The sequence below is a fragment of the Uloborus diversus genome, chromosome 1 (assembly GCF_026930045.1).
Source record: "Uloborus diversus isolate 005 chromosome 1, Udiv.v.3.1, whole genome shotgun sequence".
Classification (NCBI taxonomy): domain Eukaryota; kingdom Metazoa; phylum Arthropoda; class Arachnida; order Araneae; family Uloboridae; genus Uloborus; species Uloborus diversus.
In genome coordinates, this window is record NC_072731.1 from 160,253,976 (window position 1) to 160,278,866 (window position 24,891).

Sequence of the window (24,891 nt, forward strand, 5' to 3'; positions counted from 1 at the left end):
GTTTGGCCGAATGTTTGGTAGGTGGCAGGAGTGGGCAGCACGACACAGCAAGCGGCAAGGCGACGAGAGAAACAATAAAAAAAAGAGAGCAACAATTATAGTTCAGCTCACCATGTCTATGCATGCAGTTTGAGAGCCACTCAATGTAAATATAAGGCCTTGTCCTCTGTAGCCGCTTATGGCTAATGAATTTTTTTCAGCTCAATTTAGGTACCATCATTACGTTACGGATCTTTCTTTACGCTGGCAGCTGGAGTTGTGACCTTCCTGGAGTTTTCGTTCAGTTAAAACGTTTCGGGTATAGGAATGAATAAAACGCGGGATTTTGATACACTGTTTATGTTATAAGAACTAGGTTAGACATTAAGGGAGCATCAAAGGATTTTGTGCACTAATGCAAAGATAAGAATCAATATTATATATCTTTCAGCATTATTTTTGTTAGATTTGTTATGAGAAAAAAAGGACATTTTTGTCAAAGTTATTTATTTGCACTTCTTAATATTTTTAACAAAAATGGAAATATTAAAATGCGCAATTATTGGGTTTTATTTATTTGTTTATTTTTTTTAATCATTATTATTATTATTCAAATTTAGTTTCATTTAAATACTAAATTAAAAACTGGAAGATAAATGTATTACATTTGAAATGATCTGTGATCACTATTGACATCCATAATCATTTCGGACAAGATGTCCAATTACATTAACAAAATAATAGTTATTATTTGCTCCATGAGGGATATTACGTGCATTCAGTGCAAAATAAATCCAGATGCTTTGCCTGCATGAAAAGCTAAAACTGATTAAATCATAAACAATCTTTATCTTACGTTAAGGCTATGTATTAACACATAATACTTCACCTTTATTATGTTCTCTTAATTAAAAGCGAGTAGTGTGTCACTCATAAAATTAGAAAGCCAGCAAACCAGATATTTTGAGTTAAAAAAAAAAGAAAAAAATTTGTTAATACTAAGTTTAGTGAAGAAAGAAAACAAGACTTAAGCACTTTACACTAAAACTATATAGGTCAGGGACATGCAGCACAGAGGACATGTCCAAACATATAAATTATACAGATCCCAACACTTCATGCAGTGCACTAGCATAACAAGCTAACACAAATCAATAATTACAATTAATAATGACATTCATGGCTGAAAGGTTATTTTGAAAATTTTTAACAAGTAGGAAAAAAACACTGAATTAAAAAGCAAATTTTTATTTCATTCCAGCAATATTTAAATGCATGCTTTAAGCCACTTTATTTTACTGAAACATTGATTAACATCAAGATATAACAAAAATATATAAAATGAAACTAATAAGATAAACTAGTATAATTACTACAAAATATTGTATAAAGAGGGCATGGTACAAAAAGGCACAAAGACAAAAGCTATTAATGTAAAAGAATTCAACAGAAACAAGTTTTTGTAAGTTAATATGAAAAGAGATTTGACTGAAAAACATCCCAAACTCATAAATTAAGGCAATCATTATGTTAAATGTAAAACGTGACAATATCCTCTCAAAAACAGATAACAAATTTCAATAGGTTGTTTTAAGTCTGGAAGACACAATTTTTAAGAAACTACTAAATTAAAAGTATTATGAAATATAACTTTCAAAACATTCCTGTTAAAAAGAAACGTTTATTTATAAAAAGTACATATACCAGCATGCATATAATTTTGCTTTTCCGAGACATTTTAATTTTACTTTGTCAATATAGTCCTTTCAGCCATGCATTAAAATGAATACAAAAACTGTTCTTAATTGAAATACAAAGTTATCAAAATTTTAAATAAATAAGATAAGTGATATCTTCACTTTTATTTAATCATTTATAATTACTATTAGTTTTTAAAAATATTAGGCAAATGAAGTTTTAGTAATGAAAAATATTTATTGCACTCAAATAAGAAAATGGTTAATTTTAGAAATTAAGAGCAGCTGCTTTTTGGTAAATATTAAACAGAAGTGTTTTTGTATTCATTGGGGATTTTTTCAAACAAAAACTTCTAATTAAAATTTTAATTGTGCAAAATGTAATCTGTAATTTAAACCTGAATCCGAGAAAATTGTTGGACAAAATTCCTATTTTTATAGTAAAATAATAATAAAAATTGTGGAACAATAACATAGCATGCAACTGAAAATAAAATGTATTAAGTTAAAATATAACATATTTCTATTTAAGCAAAATACAATGCAGCACACATTTGAGAATTTTTACTTTAAGAATTAACATACTTTTGTTTTCACTATACTTCATGAAAAAAATTTAATACACCTAAATACAATACTTCACTACATATTTAACGTATTGAAAAAGTGTGAGAGAAAACACAATTTACTCTTATATTAGTGAAATTCTTCATGAAATGATATATGCAAATAACTACTGTAAAAACTCTGTGACCAATGCGAGCTTTCAAAGGTAAAAAGAATTAAACAATCCTAAGAGTCAACAAATAACATTAAAAGCTATTATTATATTTCAAACATTATCAAAAAGAAGTTTTAGCCCTCATTTTGACTATTAAACTAACACAAGTCAATAAAGTAATGTTTTATAAAACAAACGAATTTATCTTACATGAAGACTTGTTTCATTGAACTACAAAATGACTTGAAATGCTTTAACACCATTGTCGTCTAAAATTCGCTTTTTAAAGCTTCAGTTTAGAAAGATTACCAAAGGATAGTCACTGTACTCCTTTCCCTTAACACTACTTGAGATGTCTACAATCTTTTTGTCTTTAAGACTTAAATTTTTCAAAATGATCGGGAGAAGACAAACTTCTCTTAATATCACCAAAGATCGAACTTGAAACTTTAATTCCTAAAAGTTTCCAGAACTGAGATTTGAACAGTATTCCTTTTCTTAACATCATCAAAAAGGGCCTACACATGCATTTTAAAACTTCATTTCAGAAAAATTGCCTGTGCAGGGTAACCCCAGGGATCCCACACATTGCCCCTCCCTTGTAGTCATCCTTGGCAGCTTGGATACACTCACTACAAATAATTTTTAATAACTACCATGTAATTTTTAATCATCCAAATTTTGTCTATATGACTTTTTGATTCTTGATAAAAATGAATTAATTAATTGGTAAAATGTTATTTGAGCAACAAAAAAGTTCAGTTTTTTTGAAAACTGTAAAAGGTTTTTTTTTAAATAAAACATTGAAGTTAATGTAATTGAAACAAATAATTGTGTGTGTTCATTAAATTTGAAGCGTGAGATATGTGGTTGAAAACATTTTAAGACCTACAAAATGAAGAAAATGTAACAATTATTATTGCTTGCCATTTTGCAGTGCTGCATTGTATTTTGCTTTATATATTAAAGTTCCTGGAATGTGTCAGGAATGATGCAGACTTTCCATAGCACTAAGCACCTGCACATTTTACGAAAACCTATATGAAAAGCTTTTATGATTTAATTAACTATAAAGATATGTAGTAAATTTACTTCACTAAAATAAAAGACAAAAAAAAAGAAGAGAAAAAAAAAGATTCTTAAGAGATTTTATATTTTTGCTTATAAAAGAACATTTAAAAAATTACAAAGAAAGAAAGCATGAAGGAAACAGATGAACTTATTCTGAAAACTCGAATAGAAATAAAAAAGTTAGCCTCTCTGCATAAAGTGTTATTGTGCAGTTTTCAAAACATACCTACTCATATAATTATGTTGAAACTCTAAAAATCAAACAGAAAAATAAATATGTTAATGTATTTTAAAAGCAAGATTGATAATGATAATAATAAAAAAAATCAAATAATTATATGTACATGTTTATAATTTTAACATTAATTTTATGATGTTATACAAAATATATTAAAATACAATTTCAATTGATCACCAAAAAATAATGATTTATCCATGTTAGAACAAAAACTATGTTTTGTAAATTAGCTAACACTAATCAATTTCAGTATTGTGAAACTTTTATCATTGTGAAACTGTTCTATGCTCTCTGTATATATTAAACTCCCAAATATCATGGTAAATTTCATCCAGTAATTCTTTGAAGGTTTCTTTTATTCAGTTTATTGTTGCTCTGAAAATATTAGTCATCAACCAGAACATGTTATAAAACATATGTATTGGATTCAAGTTTAAACATTATAGATTATAGTAAAAATATTACTGATAGTCATCTGTATTTCAGGTTAACTTTATATTTTAAATAAAGTAAAACATTTAAAACTTAAACCAAACCTAATAAATTTTTAAATCCACTTTCAACTTTATTGCTAAAATTGCAAAAGAGTCAATTCTAGAAAAAAGTCTTTAAAAAAAAAAAACTCTTTGAGGCTGAATGGTGAGTTCTCTCTCATTTGAGGCCACAAATTTTTTAATCTGTACCTCAAAGCCAGACTAACGTAAGTCACATCATTGCTACTTTACAGGAGACAGGGAAATGTTTGTTTGGTGCATACTAAGGATGGGACTTGCACTCTTTTGACACTGGTGAGTAATTAAAACGATTTTTTTTTTTTCAGAATTACACTCAATGCAGAACAGGATTCTATACGCAATTCACTAATAAATGGAAAATCACAATTTTCGGACTTGCACTGTCTGGTTCTGAGGTACAAAAATTCTCCTTTCAGCCAGTTGGCACAAGGGCTTCAACAACTGGCCGAAAACAGGCGGCTTCAAAACGAACCCACCGTGCCTCCGAGGGCCGAACGAGAGAACACATTCCAGAAACTTCACGACTGAAATAAGTACCAAAGCCGCCTCAAGCATGTGAAAAAAGGCAAGAGATAACACAGGAGCAACAGAGGGAGATAAAAGCCTACCACTGCAGCCGCACTGGCTCGGGTCTGAGCGGCTTTCAGCTGCGCCTGCAAGTGAGCCGGTGGATGGAAATAGCGGCACTGGTCTCGCGTGCAGCGACCCTTCACGAAATCCATGCACACCGTCACCGTGCCCTCACTACTGTCCACGGTCACATGCTCGGGGGGATGGGCGAAGCGGCACTCGGTCTCGGAGCGCTTGCAGTTGCCACGTTGGAACTCACGACACACCTGGGGGAAGAAGCAGAGCAGAAAAAAAGCCAACGTTCAGACAGGCTTGGTGCTGAGCGGCTCAAAAGCTTCAGATGCTTTTTCAGAACAGGGTCTAAGAAAATTTAAGTCAAGTGCAGAAACGGCATCACAGTCTAACGCACATACCACTGAACGTGGTTTAACCAATTGGACAGGGTGCAGGATAAAGCCCTGAATTTTAAAATAAGTAGCAACACTTCTGCTATTTTGAGGCTAGATGCCGCTTACTTCCTATTCCTGCTATAATGAAGTAGCAAGTTTTACTTCTTGATTATAATGCCTCTTGATTGAGTATTAACATAGAGTTAATAAGAAACCAGAATCAAGAAGCAAAAACATACAAAACAACCACAGCAGACATAGAGGAAAGCATCGTTCAGCCCCAAGGTGGCAGAGGTGTCATTACTTTATTCTACGATTCAAGGTTGTATTAGCCCTGGAGACTCTTCACTGAGAAAAATGGAAAGTACTGTAGGAACTATACAATGTCAACGAATTTAATTTGAATAAAAAACAAAACCCCACTGAAAACACTGTTGATTATAATATCAAACGTGCATTCCCAATGCATAAACAATAATGAAATACATTGCTTATGCCACTGATTTTTTGCTATTGTAAAGTCATGAAAGCAATTTTAAGATTAACACAGCAGTAAAGCTAGAGATTTAAAAATATAATAATAGTAAAATAATAAAAAATAGCATAAAGTTTTTAATCTTTGGGAATACGTGAAAATTTAGTTCACTAAATTTTTACGAAAAAGTGTTTATGCAAAAAGCATACTTAACATAATATATTTAAAATAAATGCAGTATTTATATTGTCATTAATATGATTTCAATATTGCTGTATAAGTATTGCTTTTAAATTGTTATAGTCATAAATTATGCCTAGCAAGTCAAAGGTTTTGCATGCAATGAATAGCAATACCGCTTTCTCGCGAAAGGATAGAAAGACGAATAGCATTCCGCCAAAACATCATTTAGTTTGAAAACCTACGCAAAAACATAATGGGGTTGTTTCTTTCAGTCAAAAGTAGTATTTTTTGTCACTGAAATTGATAGAAAAAGCAAAAAAAAAAAACATGGACCCAGAAAATACTTTCATTTTTCCCCAACAGTATTTTTTAATTAATTTTTTTAAATTTGCGATTTTTCAAACAAGGCGTGGTCTTGATGACGTCACAAATGATGCTCTTTGGCACATCTTTCTACCACGTTTCCACGTTATGATAATCAAGAAACGAATTAGAATTGCGCTCTATGCTTGCTATCAACCATATCGTTCCCAATACACGTGAGTTAAGACGCAAATTAAATATTTTGCTCTGTGAATGGCAACATTGCATGGCATTTCATCATTTGTGATGTCATCGGACAGAAGCGTAAACAATGAAATGCAACCGATTTAAGTAATTTTTTTTAAATATTAAACTAAAACAAATTATTTAAAAAATGGTCAGATCCTATGTTTTTAAACATGCTCTTTCAAAAAAAAAAAAAAAATACTTTTAAAATTTTGGAAACAACCCCATTCAGATTTTATGTGCTACAAAGTCAAAATTATTACTTTTAAAAAATTGCACCTACACATGCATAAAAAAGCAGTTAATACAAAGGATTTTTTTAAATATATGTATTTGATAAATACATTATATGTATTAACTAGAGTAACATAATTCCAGAATGCATAAAAGTATATTTTACTCCTGTTAAGTTTTCCTAGCAAAAATTGTTGAACCTTTTTCAGATATTTAAAAATGGTCATTTTTAAGCCAAAGATACTAATTGTTTTATTACTTATACATTTAGGCTGAAGCTTGAAATGCTTAAAACAATTATCAGAATCTAAATTTGAAAGCCTCCTCGCAAACATAGCTGTCTTCCATTGAGCTCTTACCAATAAGCTAGATTTATGCTTTTATGTCAGTAAAGAAGCATGAAGCCATTTTAAAATAAATAATTCATTAGAAAATAAAAGAAATTGCTTTTCATTTTTGAAAAAGTTTGTTTATTACTTAGAATATTATACTATAAAATTTTCATTAAACTAAATAAAAGATGGTTAAAAAAAGGTATGAAAAACAAGGTAAAACTTTTAAGTGCCTGCTTACAATGTAAAATTATGTGCAAATAAATAGTTAAACAAAGTACAATATTTATTGCATCAATGACTAAAATTTCCTTTAAAAATGCAAAATTTGCTCTGAAGCAAATATAATTTAATAAAATTACTATTTTATTACACCCTGTTCTGAAATCATCAATTTGCTCTTATAAGAAAAGATATAACTGCAGAATGCAGCCCCTATTGCTGACATAAAATACATGCAAAGAAGGATTTAATGAATTTTAAAAAATATATTGAATGGAAAGCGGAAGTGCAAGTGCTGTAGACACAAAGATAAGCCAGTTTGAAACAGACAAGCACAAACAGCTATTGCCACACAACTACTTCTGTATCTTTAAATGTAAATGCATAATCAAATAGTTTCGGGCATCTAAAACTAAATTTCATAACTCAACATTATTTTTAAAAAAAGTTTGAACATGACAAAAAGAAAAAAAAAATCAATAACAACTCTAAACTTTAAAACACTATATTAGTGACATAGAAGTTAGAATCAGATGACTTTAAAGGTTACTTTCCAAAGAATTTGAATCGAGCAATACAGTCTAAAAAGCAAAAATAAATGCTCACTGCTCACTTTTCCATCATTTAAAATGTATCCCTTCTTTAGCTCAAAGAATTTTGTCTTAAGAACAATTAGTCTTTTGGTGTCCTAATTACATCTCACAAAATGCACTTATAAATTATTTTGGCAAGCATTAATCTGACAAGTGACAATAAGAATAAAACATAAAAATTCTCATCATAAAAATACTGATTCAAACCTCTAATCTATCAGTCCTCTGTAATTTCTGAGCAGCTGTGACCAAAGGTGAGGGAACTAAACTTAAAGGTGATGTTAATGCATCAGCAGGTAACAGGCCGGTCATCATAGGAGTGTGCCCCAAGTACGGGCTGAAGGTAGATGCTGTAGCCATTGCTGGCAAATATGGAGAAGTTGTTGCCTGAAAAAGAAATCATGACAAAAACTGAAATAAATGACATCCGGCAAAAAAAAAAGTTTGTGAAGAAGATGAAATTCATTTGCTGCATACACATTGGTAGATCAATTGAATAACACGAAAAAAAAAAAGAAAAAAAATTAAAAAAATTTATCACAATAAAATATCTTTATTTTCCTTTGTCATGTATTGGACTCGGTCCATGTCAAAAAATTGCTTTAAAAAAAACTCAACTGAAGCATAAAATTATGTAACATTTGTAACTTCTCTTTGACAGTTTAAACCAACATGTAAACATAATAAGGGAAATCAGTACTGCAGTGGGCAGGTAAATGGCAGTATCTGCAGAAATAGGTTTTCGAGATATTTGAAGAAACACGTTTGGGATTAAATACAAACAATAGGGAAATGTTGGATTTAGACCTCTTTCTCGCGCTTTGTTTTCAAGGGAAACCAAAACGGCAAGCTTGTACAATAAAGCTAACACACAATAGATAACAAAAATGCAAAAAAAAAAAAAAAAAAAAAAAAAATGAAAAATTTGCAGCTACTGCCCTTTACCTGCCCAAGGCAGAGCATTCAATGTTAATTTGTAATTAACTAGGGGGCCCTGGTTGATTACAAACCCCCTGCTCGCTAACGCTCACCAACCCCCGAAGATTACTTCACAATCTGTTTTGATTCGCAAAGATTTAAATCACCAATTAAAAAGAAACAGATTAAAAATGCATTATGTTTGGATCAAAAAGCACCTCTTCCTCGGATTTCAAAATAACTTGTACCAACTTCCAGAGTCGTAAGGGCTAAGGAGCTCCAGAGCATTGCAAAACTGCAGTTTTGTACGTTTGAAAAGTCGCTTTCATATTCCTGGTCTCTAGTAATATATTTTTCTCTTTAGCTCGGGGTTTGAATTGAGTTGAACCTAAGATTTTTCGTTAAAATTGAAACCCTTAAAGTTTGTGAATAAGAAATAAGAAACATGCAAATTGAAAAGACGTAACTATGGCAACGCCAAATAAAACAACAATAATTTTAATGGAGATGTGGTTATTCTAACTTAAATTTTAACGGTTTGTAACTTTTTTTTCCTTTGGAGATAGAAACTAAGTTTTTCAAGCATAGGTCAAGTTAGATCTGGAGTAAAAAAAGCCCCTCTTTCCAGTGCTGTCAAAAAGAAAACTGCGGGACAATTCCTTCACTTTTTACTGATGGATTTAATGAAGAAAGTAGTGCCTAAATTTTAGCTAAGTCTAAAAAAGTGCAAGCTACAAACGCAACTAACTCTTGCTGTATTTAAGTTGGAGCATTGAAACAAATTGCGTAGAACACGGAAAACACTACCATTTCTAAGGATATTTGATATCAATATGTGCAACTAATTTTTCATTCCTTTCATAGGTAATTTCCGCAAAATTTGAGCTTACAAAATTAATTACAAAAAAACTAATTCGAGTTTTAAAAAATAAAAAGCCCAGGTGCACATCCCCGGGGCTCGAAGTAATTTTGTACAAAATTTCAAGGCTGTAGGTGCTATGGGGTCTCCTGGATGCACTCTGCCACAGACTTCCTTCCATAATTTCTTTGAAACCATGCTTTTATTTACTATAAAGAGACCATGCTCTCTTACTGGGAACAAAAACTATAAACTTTGCCTATTTTTGTACAAAATTTCAAGGCTGTAGGTGCTATGGGGTCTCCTGGATGCACTCTGCCACAGACTTCCTTCCATAATTTCTTTGAAACCATGCTTTTATTTACTATAAAGAGACCATGCTCTCTTACTGGGAACAAAAACTATAAACTTTGCCTATTAAACGGGAAAATTTTATCATTAACTATATTTAAACATTAAAATCCCTTTAACTCCTAACATAATCATTAGTTTATAGTTTCAGAAATACCTGCAAAAATGTGACTTTTCAAGACTTCCCTGAGTCAATCTGATTCTAATGCATGCAAAATGGTGTAGATAAACTATTTGAGTAAGAAGAGCAATAACTTGAGTTTTTCTTACTGTTCTCATTTTAAAAACAAATTTATCCAAAACTAAACAAGCCTATTTCTCTGTACACAAACTTTGATTTTCTAATAAAAACTAAATCTCTCCCTCAGTTGGCTTAGGCTGCAAAAACTTCAAAATATCCTTTTTCACACTTTTCGAAGGCAATATGTATGTTTTTCATGCAAAAAGAAACGAAATAGTCGACATGAAAATGATATGGATCTCAATTTTTCAAACGGATAAGCATTATATTTTAGTAAATTTCAACAACAGCGGTTTTTTAGTAAATTGTTGTAGCTCCATGCTTTTAAGTGAAAAAATACTGAGAAAAACAAATAAAGAGCTTTTTTTTTTTTTTTTGCAAACCATTGTACTCAAAACAGGAATTTTATATAGAAGAGCTTCTAATATAAGACCTATACAGATCTTCTAAAAATGATCTGAGCAAAACAAAATTTTCCCAAAAGTATGGTAATTTCAAAGCAATTGAAAAGTCTTCAGAAACATTAGCTTGACCGCTGCATTCATAATGGGGCCAACTTCCCAGATCAAGCCATGGACTCTGGCCATTTTTGTTAATAAATATTCGAAGATAAGTTCTAATCACATTTCAACCACCTCGGGCCCATTCTAATTCTGGGCTTTATTGCTGTGGTAACCCCTATCATCCCTCATGTGGAGGTCATGAAGGTTAGAGAAGAGAAAAACCTAAAAGAAATAAGTAACACTAGGCATTCTTCTAGAAGATTTTTTAAGTTAATTAATTGATTTTTGTAAGAGAGGCTTTTCAAGGCAAATCAATATTTCTTAGAGGTTTTTTCAGTTTCTTTCTTTCTTTTTTTTTCAAATTTACAAGTAGCTAATATATAAAGCAAACTACAAAGCTTGTTAGGAAAGGTTCTAGCTCAATAATAGAGGCAGGGGAAGGGGGCATTTTTGTTTTGAAATCAAATAGGAGTTTTGAAGGTTATATTTAAAGACATAAGCTGGATTTTTGCTCCGAAAAACGGTGAAATTTAAAGTAATACAGCAATGGAGAATATATTTTGCAAACAGCAGCTTTTGTATCAATAACAAGCCTATTTATTTAGCAAAATATGAAAAAAAAAGTTAATAATGGAAAATAGAATCTAATAGTAAGACAAAAACTGGAAAGAAAGAAAAAACATTCTAGTTTTTTTTTTTACTGTTTTTTTCTTCTTTTTGCTTTTTTTTTTTTTTTTAAATAGGGTCAGTTGTTCCAAAAACATTTGAAACAAACTATATAAAAATGCAGCAGAAAAAAAAAGAACTATGGTGGTTTAACATTTTCCAAGATGAATTTCACTGAATTTTTAAATGAGAAATCAGGATTAATAAAATATTGAGTGCAGAAAATGGAAAATATGTGTGTGTGGGGGGGGGGGTTGAATTTTAAAATTAAAACTTTAGTTTGTCCCCAAACATTAACATCAGTTCTGAAATAAGAATAGCAATAAGGGTTCAAACAATAAAAGTAGATTTGAAAACATAGTTTGAAATTTAGAAAATAAATATGTCACAGATTTCATTATAGGAAATAAAATATTCGTTAGAAATTCTATTTTTGAAGTAAGAAACTTTTCAAGAACATTTTACAGCACAACAACATATGAACCAGCAGCAACTCATGGATTGATATAAAATAATGGACAAAATGGAAATAAGATCTTAACATTGGAATAAATGTAACTGAAAACTGCCAGTTAAAAATCTTTTTGTAAGTTGTACAACAAATTATTTTTGCATAAAACAGACATAAACATGCAGCATGAAGCAGCAAAATAAGTACTTAAACCTATATAGCAACAGTAAAACACATGCAATGCCACCTGAATAATAAAAAACCTAAAGTAATTAGTAGTGTTCACTCTAGGAAAAAAAGGGCAGGGTGCTGGCCTCTGAAAGGGGCACCTTTTTTTAAAAAGGGCACTATTTGAATGCGGTGTCCCCCCCCCCCCCACCCTAGACCAGTGATGCACCATTCAAAAAGTACTGAGTGCCCCCCCCCCCCCAGAAAAAAAATTAAGAAGAGAAATGACACTTAAAACACCTTGCAAAAATTCAAACAGTCTAGTCTGCACCATGTTCCCCCCCCCCCCTTGATCGCCGTCACCACTGACTGTAGTATTAAATATGATTTCATCCAGAAAATGCACTTGTCTTCAGAATAGGGTTAGCTCAACCCCCCACCCCCACACACACAAATGCCAACTAAGCTAAGCACATTTTCCACAAGGAACATTTAGCTAACGCTGAAACTTGGCTTTGGGTGTTTTTCAACACTTTTCAGGCCATAACTTTAACTACCTATAAGAGTTAAAAAAAATTCTAGGCATTTCTAAAGCCTTTGAATTTCAATTTAAGAAGAACAGTATTTAATTACTGATCTCCCCTTCCTAACAAAGAAACTGCCTAGTAAAGTGCATTGTGCCATTAACACTAGAAAGACGGAGGGGCCTGTGTGGCCCCTTGCGTAGTTTGTTGTTTAATAACTCGGATAATATCTAACGGAACTTAATGGAATTGTCTGACTTTTCATTATATGACACCATTTGAATGCTTGTTTAATCATTTAATCTTTCGCCCCATAGTACTGTTAATATTGATCCTTATACCTAGAAAGACGGGAGGGGCCACAGTGGCCCCTAAGCATTTTGACAATTAAAAAAATTATTTTTTTCCTTTTTCCTAATTGTTGTAGCATAAAAAAATTGCCATTCACTCTAGTTTAACTTGTAACTTCCTCTTTATGCAGCCGGTTGGATATCCAAATGCTATAAACAGTGCCAACTGCTTACCATCCTAATGGTGGCCATTGCTCTTAGAAAGGAAAACTAATTCAACCTTTGGCCCAGTATAGAGAGAAAAACTAAAAATAATTAAGTACTAAGTTTTTATTTAGTCATGAAAGAAGGTGTATCAGGCATGTGGACTCCCTCTGGGAGAATTTTTAAAAGAATTTACTCCAAAAATGGGTAGGGGCCACACTGGCCCCTTCAGTCTTTCTAGGTATACAGAAAATGTCAGTCGTTCTAGTGTTAAGTATTTTAGTAGACATCAAAATTTTGATGAGTGTAAATTCTCCTTTTTTAAATATATTACACTTCAAATAGAAAAATTAACTTAAAATACTGTGTGCAGTGCTTCAAAAATGCAGTGGTAGCAAGTTGCAAAACTAAAAAGACTTTATTTCAGCTTTATTTCCTAGTCTTGGAGTTCAAATTCATAACACAAATGTGTTGGCAGATGTATGCGCTCCTAAATGCAATGCATAAGCAGCTTGCGCCAAGCTAAAATTTTTATCTCAGACAATTTTTGTGAAAATTTAATATTTCGGCATTTTAATTTTGTGGTTTTTTAAAAATCAATTGTATAATATTTATAAAAGAAAAAGAAACAGTGCAAGATTATTTTTGTTAGAAAAAAAGCACAAGTATGTCAAAAGTATGCTTTTTATTATGTCAATAAGTGTTTTAAATAATCTGTTATATGAATCACACACACACACACACATATACAAAGATAATAAAAATACATAGCAAAAAGGAAAAAATTGAATGAACGCCCTGTCAATGCGATGCTTCCATTTCAAACGGTTTTTTAAGGGGGGGGGGCTGGGGCTGGGGGTTAAAAATCCAAGATATTTAAAAAATACCCTTGCATTTTAGCCCAGTAAGCTTTGTACTATGTTCTTCTTAGGAAACAATCAGAAAGTTAACTTTCCAGGAACAGATGTGAAAAGATTGCTACACAATCACTAGCAATGCGCTAAAATTAGCTAAGCCTAATTTCCACGTGCAGACTAAAAACGAACACAAAGGGCTGAAATGTTAGGAAAATGTCCTATTCCCTCTCTCATTGTTGATTCTCAGAAGATCAAGGATGGGAAGGAATGAAACAAAGATCTCTCCCTTCCCAGAAGACCCTACTCCTTCCCACAATCTTTCAAAAACCCACCCTCAGTAGAAGGGAAGAACATGCCTTTGTTTCCTACTGATAAGGCTGTTTCAATTCTGAGAATCTCATCCCCTCTTTGCCTAGGTGTTTGCTTCCCCTTTTGTTTATGGGGCCGTTTTCAGGGCGAAATTCTAGGAACAAGGATAAGACATGGGTGTTTTGCAGACGATTGCTGGACAAATAAAATTGCCCCGATATCGCGGCAGGTCGAAACGATGGTTGAAGCATCTTTTTGAAAACACAGGGTGCAATTTCTTATTTTTGAAAAGGACGGGGCGCATTTCGCGATCTAAAAGAAGGGCAGGGCGCATTCTGCTGATATAGAAAAGGGCAGGGCGCTGCGCCCTTCAAAAACGGCCTAGCGGGAACACTAGTAATTAGTACACCCAACACATTAGTTTTTATATAAAATAAGTTGAAAACAATGCACTGATAAAAACATAACAAAAAAGGTTAAGACATGGACTAATAATTATAGGTATGAGAAGTTAAAATAAAATGCATGCAATTGTGCTGAATGGCTATTGAAAAATATATCTCCTTTTAAAAAATGCAAAAGAAAATTACATGAAAATCAGAAAATTTATGCTTTGTGCTTCTTGAAAGCAGTTTCCAATATTTTTCTTAATTTTTCTGTTTAAAAATACATTATACCCCCCCCCCTTTTTTTTTATTTGCTGTTCCAATTGCTGTTCAGATAAAACAGCAATCACTTCACTTAAACATAAATTATAAATTTTATTTTATTTATAAGTTAAAATTGATTATTTTCCCACCCCCAAGTAGTTAGATTAATTTTATAAGAAAATATGTTGAGAGACTAAAAAAAAAAAAAAAAAAAAAAAAAAACTACATTCAGACGATTTAATCCAGGTTAACTAAAGGAAAAATAGCAGTTCAGATAAATCATTTTATTATTTTTCATCCAACTGCGGTATATCTTTTTTTTTCAGCTCAAACATATTGTAAATGTTTTTGTTATGCTACACTTATGCTCAAAACTAAGGTTAAAATTAATAAGCTAGGATTACAATACTTAAATATATGCTTTAGGTGTTTGGAATACATTTTTTTAAATTGTGATAATATTTCTAATGTTAAACCTTCCTTTTCTTTTGCCGAGTACATCAATTCCCAATGTGTGTTCCCAGACATTTATTTACAACTGCTGCATTGATGCTTAGTATAATAATTTTTTGCCCAGTGCACTTTTGTCCAAGCTGAAAACTGCATATTGCTAGTAATTTTGGACAAGCTTTGGCTAATCCAACTTTGGTAAATCGAAGCTTTACTGCTTCTTAGATTCTTTAACAATAATTCTGTATAAGAAACCACTTCCATTTCTTGCACAAAATTTCTGAATAACAAAACCCTACAGAAGTGAAAATTAAACAAATGTAAGATGATTTAATTATAAACAACAAGTTAATGATTAAGTCATGGCATAAAAAAATAATTGGCTTCTCAAAACATTATAACAGACTTAAAAATGCAATAAGAATTGCAGACATGACCTTCGATGTTATAAGTAACATTTTATTTAATGCTGAGCTTCCGTCTGATGCAGGGGTGCAAGTGGACTCAGGTAAAATCTTCCGAAGACAGTGTGAAATTTTCGGAAACTCCTCGGCCCCTCTCCCGTAAAAACTCTTCAAATCTGCATACAAAAGTTATTTAAAAAAATGTGTTTTTTTAATGTAATTTTTCGGTTTTAGAATGCTGCCAGAGCAAAATTTTCGAAAATGGCAACCCAAAATTTTTAGAAATGTCACCCCTGGTCTGATGTCTTTTTATCTAAAACTTCATTTCTTTACATTGAAAAAAAGGGGTCCTTGAAACCTTAAGACACATATCAGCATTTCTTATTGCTATTAGTTCACTTTTTAAGTTGTTAGAATGTTTTATACTCTTCCCACAATGGTAAATATTTTAATTATAGCAAGCTTTTGTTAAAATGACTTTATTAATGTAATTAAAAGTTTTAGTTATCTCAGATATGACTAAAAAACAGTTGGTATTCAACAGCCATCCAACAAAAAGAAAAAATAAAAGATTACCAAAAACAAGCAACTGAAAATAAAACTAGAAAAGTCAGTTCTTTGTGAATGTCAACATTACATTAGGACTAAGGAGTTAAGCAAGAAGTGGATAAGAGAGATTATCATTGTCTATGTAAAGAAAAATAATGTCTTCAAATTTCTAGTGGCAGATATTATACAAGAGGAAAAGCATGCTCTATAGCTTGTTAAATCTTACGCAACCAAAAGGTAACTTCCACCAAGTTCTGCTTCTATAAATTTTTTAAGCTTACCTATTTTAGAGCTAAAAGCAAGGGGTAAGTGCAGCATAATATGATAACAAAAGACAAATTTTGCATGAGTGTTGAATAAACATTTTCCTAGAAACATCAATAAAAACAAGCATCTAGCACAGTGCAGATAGCAACTGAAGAATTTAAGTGAATGAATTTCTTTTATCGCTCGATTTAATTTAAAACATTCAAACATTTAATACTTATGCACCATATTTTAAAAAAAATTGAAATACTTAGTAAACTCTTAAGCAAAAGAAAAAAAATTATCTCCTCAAAACGTGTTTTTTAGTGTTATAAGTTTTTAAATTTAAATTACATTTTTAACCAAGAATAATATGTATTTTACAAATGCTAAATAAAATTATAACAATAAAAATCTGTATTTAATTTTAAAATCAAAAAAAGAAGATTTATTAATGGGGAAAGCAAATCGGTAGCCAGGATTTTGTTTCAGGGGGGGGGGGGGGTGTCCCTTATTTTCGACAAAAAGATAAAAAAGTTATGTGTTACAATGATTTTGAAGCATTATTTGCGCATTGGTAGACATATGGTAATGGAGTGGAGGAGGGAAAAACAGAAAAATGAAAAAAATTTGGAAGAGGTGGGAGGAGGGCGATCGAAGGAATTATTGGTTGCTTTAATTTTTTTTCTTTTGAACAATAATTTTACTGAATTACCAAAAGTTAAAGTTACTTTATCATATTGTTTAAATGAGAGCAGATGTTTCCTCAGAAAAATTTAAATTTATTATTATAATATCATTTAATCAAAATTCAATAATGAACAAGTTTGGTTGGAACAGAAAATGATGTGTTGTGTTGTAAATGTCGCAACTGTGAAAGATACCAATGACATGAGGACCTTTAATTGGTACTCAAGTTGGAACATGAAATAGAAATATATGCCACCAATCACTTTTTATGAGCTTCGAAGGTCAGGAGCGCCAGAATTATTGTTTGTAAGGGAGGAGCAGACCTAGGAGTATAATACTTTGAAATACATGCCAAAATGATACTGGGTTCGGAATCTCATTTTAGACGCAATTTCAAAAGATATTTTTTAAAAAAGGCAATTTCAGGCTAGATTTGGTAGTAACACAAGGAAAAGGGTTTAGTTTGTGAATGCTCCCCTGGAAATTTTTTAAGTCTTAGAAACACATTTGGGGCTGACCCCAGAAAGTTTTGTTATTGAAGTTTTAAAAACGCAATTTTTTGGGATACATGTTGACATGTTAGGGGAGGAGGTGGTTGCTCCAACTCAGAAATTTTTTGAAGTTATAAGGTCTACGATTGATGACGCTGGGGGAGAAGAGAAGAGGTTTGGGTGGGCTATATAATTTTTGACAATAAGACTTTAAAAATGCCATTACAAATTTTCTTTGCGTGAGTTTACGGGAAGTAGATGGAAATTCAGGAGCTTTCTCTTCTTAAAACACATTCTTAGTTTGTAGAAGTTCTCTTTGGTAATGTTAGACAAGGGAAAGAGTTTCCCCAGGGAAAATTGTTTGCAATCAAAGTCCAAAATATATGATTTTCAACTATGTTTGGTAAGTGTCAGAATTTGCTGCCGCGGCATGATCCGACTCTCAGGGCCATTACGAAGTCAAAAAATAAATAGGAGGTGTATGAAATTGAAGGTATCTTTTTTATATCAAATGTGTCTTAAATACAGGGGCTTCTACCAGAGAAAGTTTAAGGATTTGAAGTCTTGAAAATGCATTTTTGACGATCTTTGGAGGAAGTTCGTTTGAGGGAGAATAGTTATGAGGGTAATTGTAAAACTGCAATTTTTATAATTGTTATATCTCTAATTATGTTAATAAAAGGGGGGTTCAGGAGCTCGCCAACAATATTTTTTTTAAATTGTAGTTCTAAAAATACAGTTTTAGAAGATTTTTGGTCATGAAAAAAGAAGGAGAAATTCCAGGCCCCTGCAAATTTTCTTAATCTGTAGTTTTAAAACATTTTAGACAACTTTTGGTAATGTAAAGAGAGGTTCAGGGGCGCTCCCCCGGTCCTTTTTTGAAATTGTATCTTTTAAAATGCAATTGTTGATTATCACCTATTATGCCACGGGAAGGGGGTGGGGGGGGTCTCCCCTGAAATGTTCCAAAAATATAGTTGCAAAAACGCAGTTTTAAACGATCTTTGGTAATATTAGGAGAAGAGAGATTGGGTCTTAATCCCCGGGAATTTTTTCGAAACTGAAATCTTCAAAATACGATTGTAAGACCATCTTTGGTACAGTTAAGAGGACCGGTAATCTTTCCCAATTGAAGCTCTAAAAACATAATTTTGTTTGACTATCAATGAGAGAAGGAGAAAGAGTTTTTGGAAGCTCTCCTCTGTAAAATTTTCGGAATGTAAGCCATAAAAACTAAATTAAAGACAACCTTTGATAATTTTGGCAAAAAGTGGGGGGGGGGGGGGGAGCAGAGAGACATCCAAAAAACTTTGTAGATAGCTTTAAAACATAGGTTTTAGAACATCTTTGGTAATGTTAGCAGCAAGAGAGGTTTGGGAGCCCCTCTTTGGGGTAATTTTCAGGAGCACTTCAACAGAAATGTTTTTGAAATTGAAGCCCTAAAAACAAAACTTTAAATGATATTGGGGGGAGGGGTAACATCTTGAAATTTTCCGAGCTGAAGTGCGAAACATGAAATTTTTGACAGCTTTTTCATAGTATGCAAGAATTTGAAAATTTGGGGGTGGGGAGGGGGGTGACTCTCTGACCCCCCTCCCCTCTGGCTACGGCCTTGGGGGAAAGTGAATATTTCACTTTAAGTGCATTAATAAAAGCATTTAAGAAAGAGATATCAAAAAAAAAACTGCTATAGTAAAAGTCTAATGAATAAACATCACACCATATTTAAATTTTAACAAGAAGTTCTGTCTAGAACTAGAGGAGCCTACTTTCCCGTATACCCATACGACTTTCTAGTACCTGATCAATATTCTCAAAAATAGCTAAAATCGCAAATGTTTTCAAACATATTTTTAAAATACTTTAAGCTGACTCTGACTTCTAGGAACAAAATATTCCTCACCCATTTAAAAAAAAAAAAAAAAAATGCACAAATAAAATAGCAGCAACTTTGAAACAAAGCAGCTAATACTTTTTTCCATTAAAAAAATCTTTAAGAGCTCTCAAAACGAAAAAATAATTAAAATTAATAAGCTCATTAAAATAAATACATCATATTAAAATAAAAAAAAATTGTTTCTTTTTCCCCTGTTGCAAAAACAATTTTTTTAATGAATTAATGCACTTACCAAAATAAATAAAAACAATAAAATGTCAACTTAAAGAAATAATTTTTATTGTCAAAAAAAAAATCTCCTGCGCATATCTTTATGTAGAAACATAAATGATTTCGAGTTTATTCACCGAAAACTGAATACCTAAATTAAAACTTTAGCGTAAAAATAAAAATAAGTCAAATCAACAATAATTATTTCACAGTCAAAATCATAACTGCGGAGTCGGAGTCAATCTCATTTTGCGGTAAAGGAGTCGGAGTCAAATATCTAAGAATCGTTAAAAGTCATTTGTCTTCCGTGTATAAATTTTTGCCAAAGCTACGAAGTCAGAGTCGAAGTCGGGGAGTCGGAGTCCGATTAATTGTCGGGCACAGGAGTCGGATTCGGAGACAGGTGCCCCTAAATTCTCGGAGTCGGAGTCTGAAGTTAGGCGTCAAGAGCTATTTCCAACAAAATTTGTTTGAAGTAAATCTGCCTTAAGTACAGAATCTACATTGACTTTCAGTTTCCCCGTAGGCGCTAATGTTAAGTGGTTTGAACTGTTCAAAATTGAACAGAAAATTGTTCAAATCGAAAATATATTTTATATACAAGTTTTTCATCAAAAGCTTTTTCCTACAAAGTTTGTTTGAAGCAAATTCGCCTCACAGTTCGGAATTGCCTTGAATTTCCCCGTAGGCGCTAATGTTAAGTTTTTTTGAACTGTTCAAAATTGAACAAAAAAAGTTCAAATCAAAAAGTGAAATATGGGAATGAGGTGTCCTCGCCGAGATTTTTTGAACATAAAAAAGTTTGTTCGAATCGGACTATTCATTCAAAAGTTATTAGGGGGGTTGGACAGACAGACCAACAGACATTTTTCCCCATCTCAATACCCTACTTTCCAATTTTTAATTTTTCGATATTTATTTAATTATTTTATTTATTTTTGACTTTTTTTTGTTTTTCGCGATATTTTTAAGATGCATTAAGTCTTCTTTCATGCTTTTTTTTTTCTTTTTCTGACTTTTACTGGGAAAGAAGGCTAAAAAATATGAATTAAAAAATGGATTTAAAAAAAAGAGTTGAATCACAATCAAAAGCACCCACATGTGCATTAAATGCAATGTGAATGTCAACAACAACACAAGAACCATATGCAACAAAAAAACATTTTGAGAATAAATGATCCAATTTTTTAGCAAATTTATTAGTGTTTCAAATTAAATCATTCAATTTTGTTCATTAAAATGTTGGGGAATGGCAATGTGCAGGTGACAGTGCACAGAACAAACAGATAAATAAAAAGATTTTGGAGTTTGTTATGATTCCCAAGAACGTTGAAAATAGTAACTAAGCTTTAAAAACAACACTGATAACATTCATTAACTTGAACCTTTAAAACTTCCAGAAAGAATAAGAACTGAAGCTTTTCGCGGCTGGCATCAATAATATACTTTCAAGCATCATAGGCCATGGTCCAATGCAGATCCTTCAGTTAATTTTACCTGACATATCTCAGGTATTTTCAGAACATAGATGAATTTCAAGAAGTGTCCAGGAAGGACCAAGGCTTATAAGCCTAGAAAAAAATATTTTACCTCTGAATTATTGAAAGTAATTCTCAAAAACTTTTTTGAATTTTACTTTGACATATCAATCTTTTTACGAATTTTAATACTTTTGAGTATTTTTTTAAAGAACTTCATGAACACTTAATATACTTAAAGACAATAGTTTGGAAGAACAAAATGAAGAACTTTTTTTTTTTCAAAATTGTATTAAAAACTGAAAATAGGTTGATCTCAGAGGCATTTGAATTTAGGGTTGCAATCAGAATTTGGTGATAGGCATTAACAAAAGTACATCACAGATTGAACATATTTTATGCTTCAAATCTATTAAATTAATTAATGAATAATCAAGTTAATTGTTCAAAAAATGCATTATTTTAATCTCAACAAAACAAAATTTCAAGTGATGTATATTTGGCTGAAATGAGATGCTAGACACATTAGACTTTTACATTAATATCTCTTAGGGATAAAATGAATGAGATTTAAAATTTCTCTTATGATAAAAACAAACTGAACAATCTATATTAATCAATTTAATAACTAATAGATAATAATTACATAACTAACTTAATATGCATAAATTATCCAAGAAAAATTATATAAAATACATTGAATTTAATTTTTAAAACTAAAATGAATCTAATTTTTATCATGAATGCAAAATCTTAATTTCAACTAAAAAGTATTGATTATCATAAATATGCATCAATATTTTTACTTTGCTTGAAACTCAAGCAAAAAGATGCTCTTAAAAAGTACATGCAGGATTTTTTCCAAGACAGCAATTTTGAGAAAGAAGATTTAATTAAAAAACTACCGAAGCAGCTTTATTCTGTAAGGATAGACGATCCAAAAGAACTGACTTTTTCTTTGGTGCGAAGATAAAAGCTGCTCAGCAGAGTGCTAGTGTTCCATACTCACCTTGAGTGCATTTGCACTCATCAGATTGAGTGCAGCAGCGCACTGATGTTGCTGCTGCAGTTGTTGCTGTTGCTGATGTTGTGCCAGCTGACTGTACAGAAGACCACTTACCACTGCAGTTGGCAACTGGCCCGTAAGAAGCGGCTGTAGAGGTATCTGCTGCAAAAGAGCATTCTTTAGGGCAAGGTGATTGCGGCCATTTATTAGCAGCTGATCCTTCAGATGTTGTGGTGGGTGGAAATATTTGCATGGTGGCTTTTCACGATTACATCGTCCCTAGGAAGAAATAGCAACAGGTAAGCATCACTGATTATAACTACTTTCCAATGAATTTCTACGAAGAAACAAAATTTTAAAATAAAACTTCTAAGTAGAAAGATTTACAAAGCAAACAAAGACAATCATGAATATTGTACTTCATGTGAACATACCACTTGTTTATAAGTAGAAAAGTTTACAAAACAAACAAAGATCCTCTCTACAAACAAAGTTGCAAGCTCATTTGTGGGGCAAAACATGTTGAAATATTTTTCTTGAACAACATTCAAAATAAATAAATTTGATGTAGAAGACACTAAAAAAATCCTAGTAATTCATTAAATATGTAGGCACATACAAATAATAAACAGAACTGAGACTGGTTTTAATAATACAGTATTTACTACCTACCTAATAAACATTATTCACTATACCTACTTAGGTATAGTTAATGTATAACACATATAAACCCAGCAATGAGTTTTTTTTAAAATTGAAAACTTCTTTAATCGTGTACTCAATCTGGTAACACTTCCTTAGTGGCACAGAATATGCATTTAGCTATAGGATGATTGAGCATTGCTTTCGACAAAACATCTTGATATGAAAAGTAACTAGAAATAAACCTCAGTTTGCTACAAAGAGCAAGTAAAGGAAAAAAATAATCTACATTAATTCATATGGGATCAAAATGAAGATTTAGGTTGAAATTAGAACTAAAATTTAAAAAAAAAAGAAACATCTGAGACTAAAAATAAAATACTTCATTTATTTGATAGAAGGACATAAATATACTTAAAAGTCGGGATATTTTCCCAAAGTTAATTGAACCCATTTAACCAACGTCAGAGGTGGATTTACAGGTTGTAGAGCCTGCCGCAATATATTTTTATGGGCCCTTTTGTCTATCTCAGAATTATGTAAAAAAAAAATTGTGTGCATTTTTGAATGCATTTCGGGGCCCAGATGTTTGTGGGGAAGTTGCAACACTGACTACATAAGCATAAGAAGCATATTGCTGCATAAGAAACAAATACTGACTCATTTTGAGATAAATTTGTGCCATTGTGCAGGTAATTAATGACTAAATAAAAGGTTAATTTGCTGGAACATTTACGAATTTCCAAACTCCGTTTATGAGAGCTTAAATAAATTTGATCACAGGAAAATTCATCCTAATTAAGTAAATGTGAATCTAGTAAGACTACAAGAAATTAAAAAGCAAAACTTTAAGGTTATTAATTCATAATAAAAGCAATAAGGAACAAAAATTGTAATTAGGAAAAAAAAATTATTTGCAAAAATTGCCAACTAAAAGTCGATCTTTTCATATTACCAGAATTCTACATAATTTTTTGATTAGATAGGTAATATTCTAAAGGTTTCGATGAATCTCAAGATTTTTTTAAGTACTTTGAAACTAAGATAATATAAGAATGAAACAAAATTAATAAATTATGATAAAAATTGAATTCTTAATGGGATTTAATGAGATACTGTGTTTTTAATTAATGTCTTTCAGTCTTTTCCTGTTGATGTTATTTAGTAGCTGAATGACACCAGTTGAATCATTTTTTTGCTTTGAATATCTTTCATATAATTCAGAATATGTGTGTGTATTTTAGTACTATAACTAGTTAGAGAAACTAATAATTTTAGCGCTATCCAATATTTTTTAATGTAGTAATAATGTATGTTGTGAATTATTAAAACATTTACTTTGTACAATAATAATGGGGTTTTGTTTGGATGGGTGAAGGAGGTACTACATTTGTTGGGATATATACCTATATTGAATTTGTGTGACCTAAACTCAAACCCTTAGAGTATAAGCCAGATTATTTTTTAAGATCAGGCCAATATTTCAAATTTTCTTAATTTGTACATACTCAACCTGAATTATACAAAAAACCCCCAGCAAAAGAAAACCACTTCCACTCACATGAAATACATTATCCCCCCCCCCCCCCAACAACATGTCTGTTTAAGATGGTAAATAAGAAATGTTGGGACGATTTATTTCTCAGAGAAATTGTTTTAGTTTCAGTTATGAAATGTAGATGACGCTATACCAGAGGAATCAATGAAGCTTCATGGTTCAAATTGAGAATTTCAACATGTTGTATATTGCTTATAATTTGTTATTATTGTTCCTAATTTGCTCAGAAAAAAAAATGAAAAATGTTATGAAAATTGCAAACAAATTCACGCACGTGTTTCCAGCTTTTGGTGCGAAACAACAAAAAATCTGAATATTTTTTGAAGGGGTTCTCCAGCACTTGTACACATAATAGATATGGAAAATGTTGTTTCCAAAATATCTCAAACATATCATAAAAAACTGAATAGTTCCAAAGCTTAAGAGCAAGTTAAAAAGAAGATATAATTTAAAGGCACCAAACACTTTTGAAGACCAATACATTAAAAATGATTTCGGATCAAAAACCAGT

The 24,891-nt window shown here is 31.5% G+C and overlaps 1 protein-coding gene across 6 annotated transcripts in view; it reads right to left on the minus strand.

The window, feature by feature from the left end:
* LOC129233262 (muscleblind-like protein 1) overlaps window positions 1-24,891 on the minus strand; it is a 312,999-nt gene that overhangs the window by 30,030 nt on the left and 258,078 nt on the right. For 4 of the 6 annotated variants that reach the window (XM_054867334.1, XM_054867330.1, XM_054867315.1 and 1 more), the window contains 3 exons: window positions 22,184-22,459; window positions 7,976-8,155; window positions 4,830-5,057 (listed from right to left, as the gene is read on the minus strand). In XM_054867334.1, coding sequence (XP_054723309.1) covers window positions 4,830-5,057; window positions 7,976-8,155; window positions 22,184-22,459 — 684 coding nt within the window. The remainder of the gene's footprint in view (window positions 1-4,829; window positions 5,058-7,975; window positions 8,156-22,183; window positions 22,460-24,891) is intronic. The other 2 variants (XM_054867342.1, XM_054867350.1) reach the window with 2 other exon arrangements.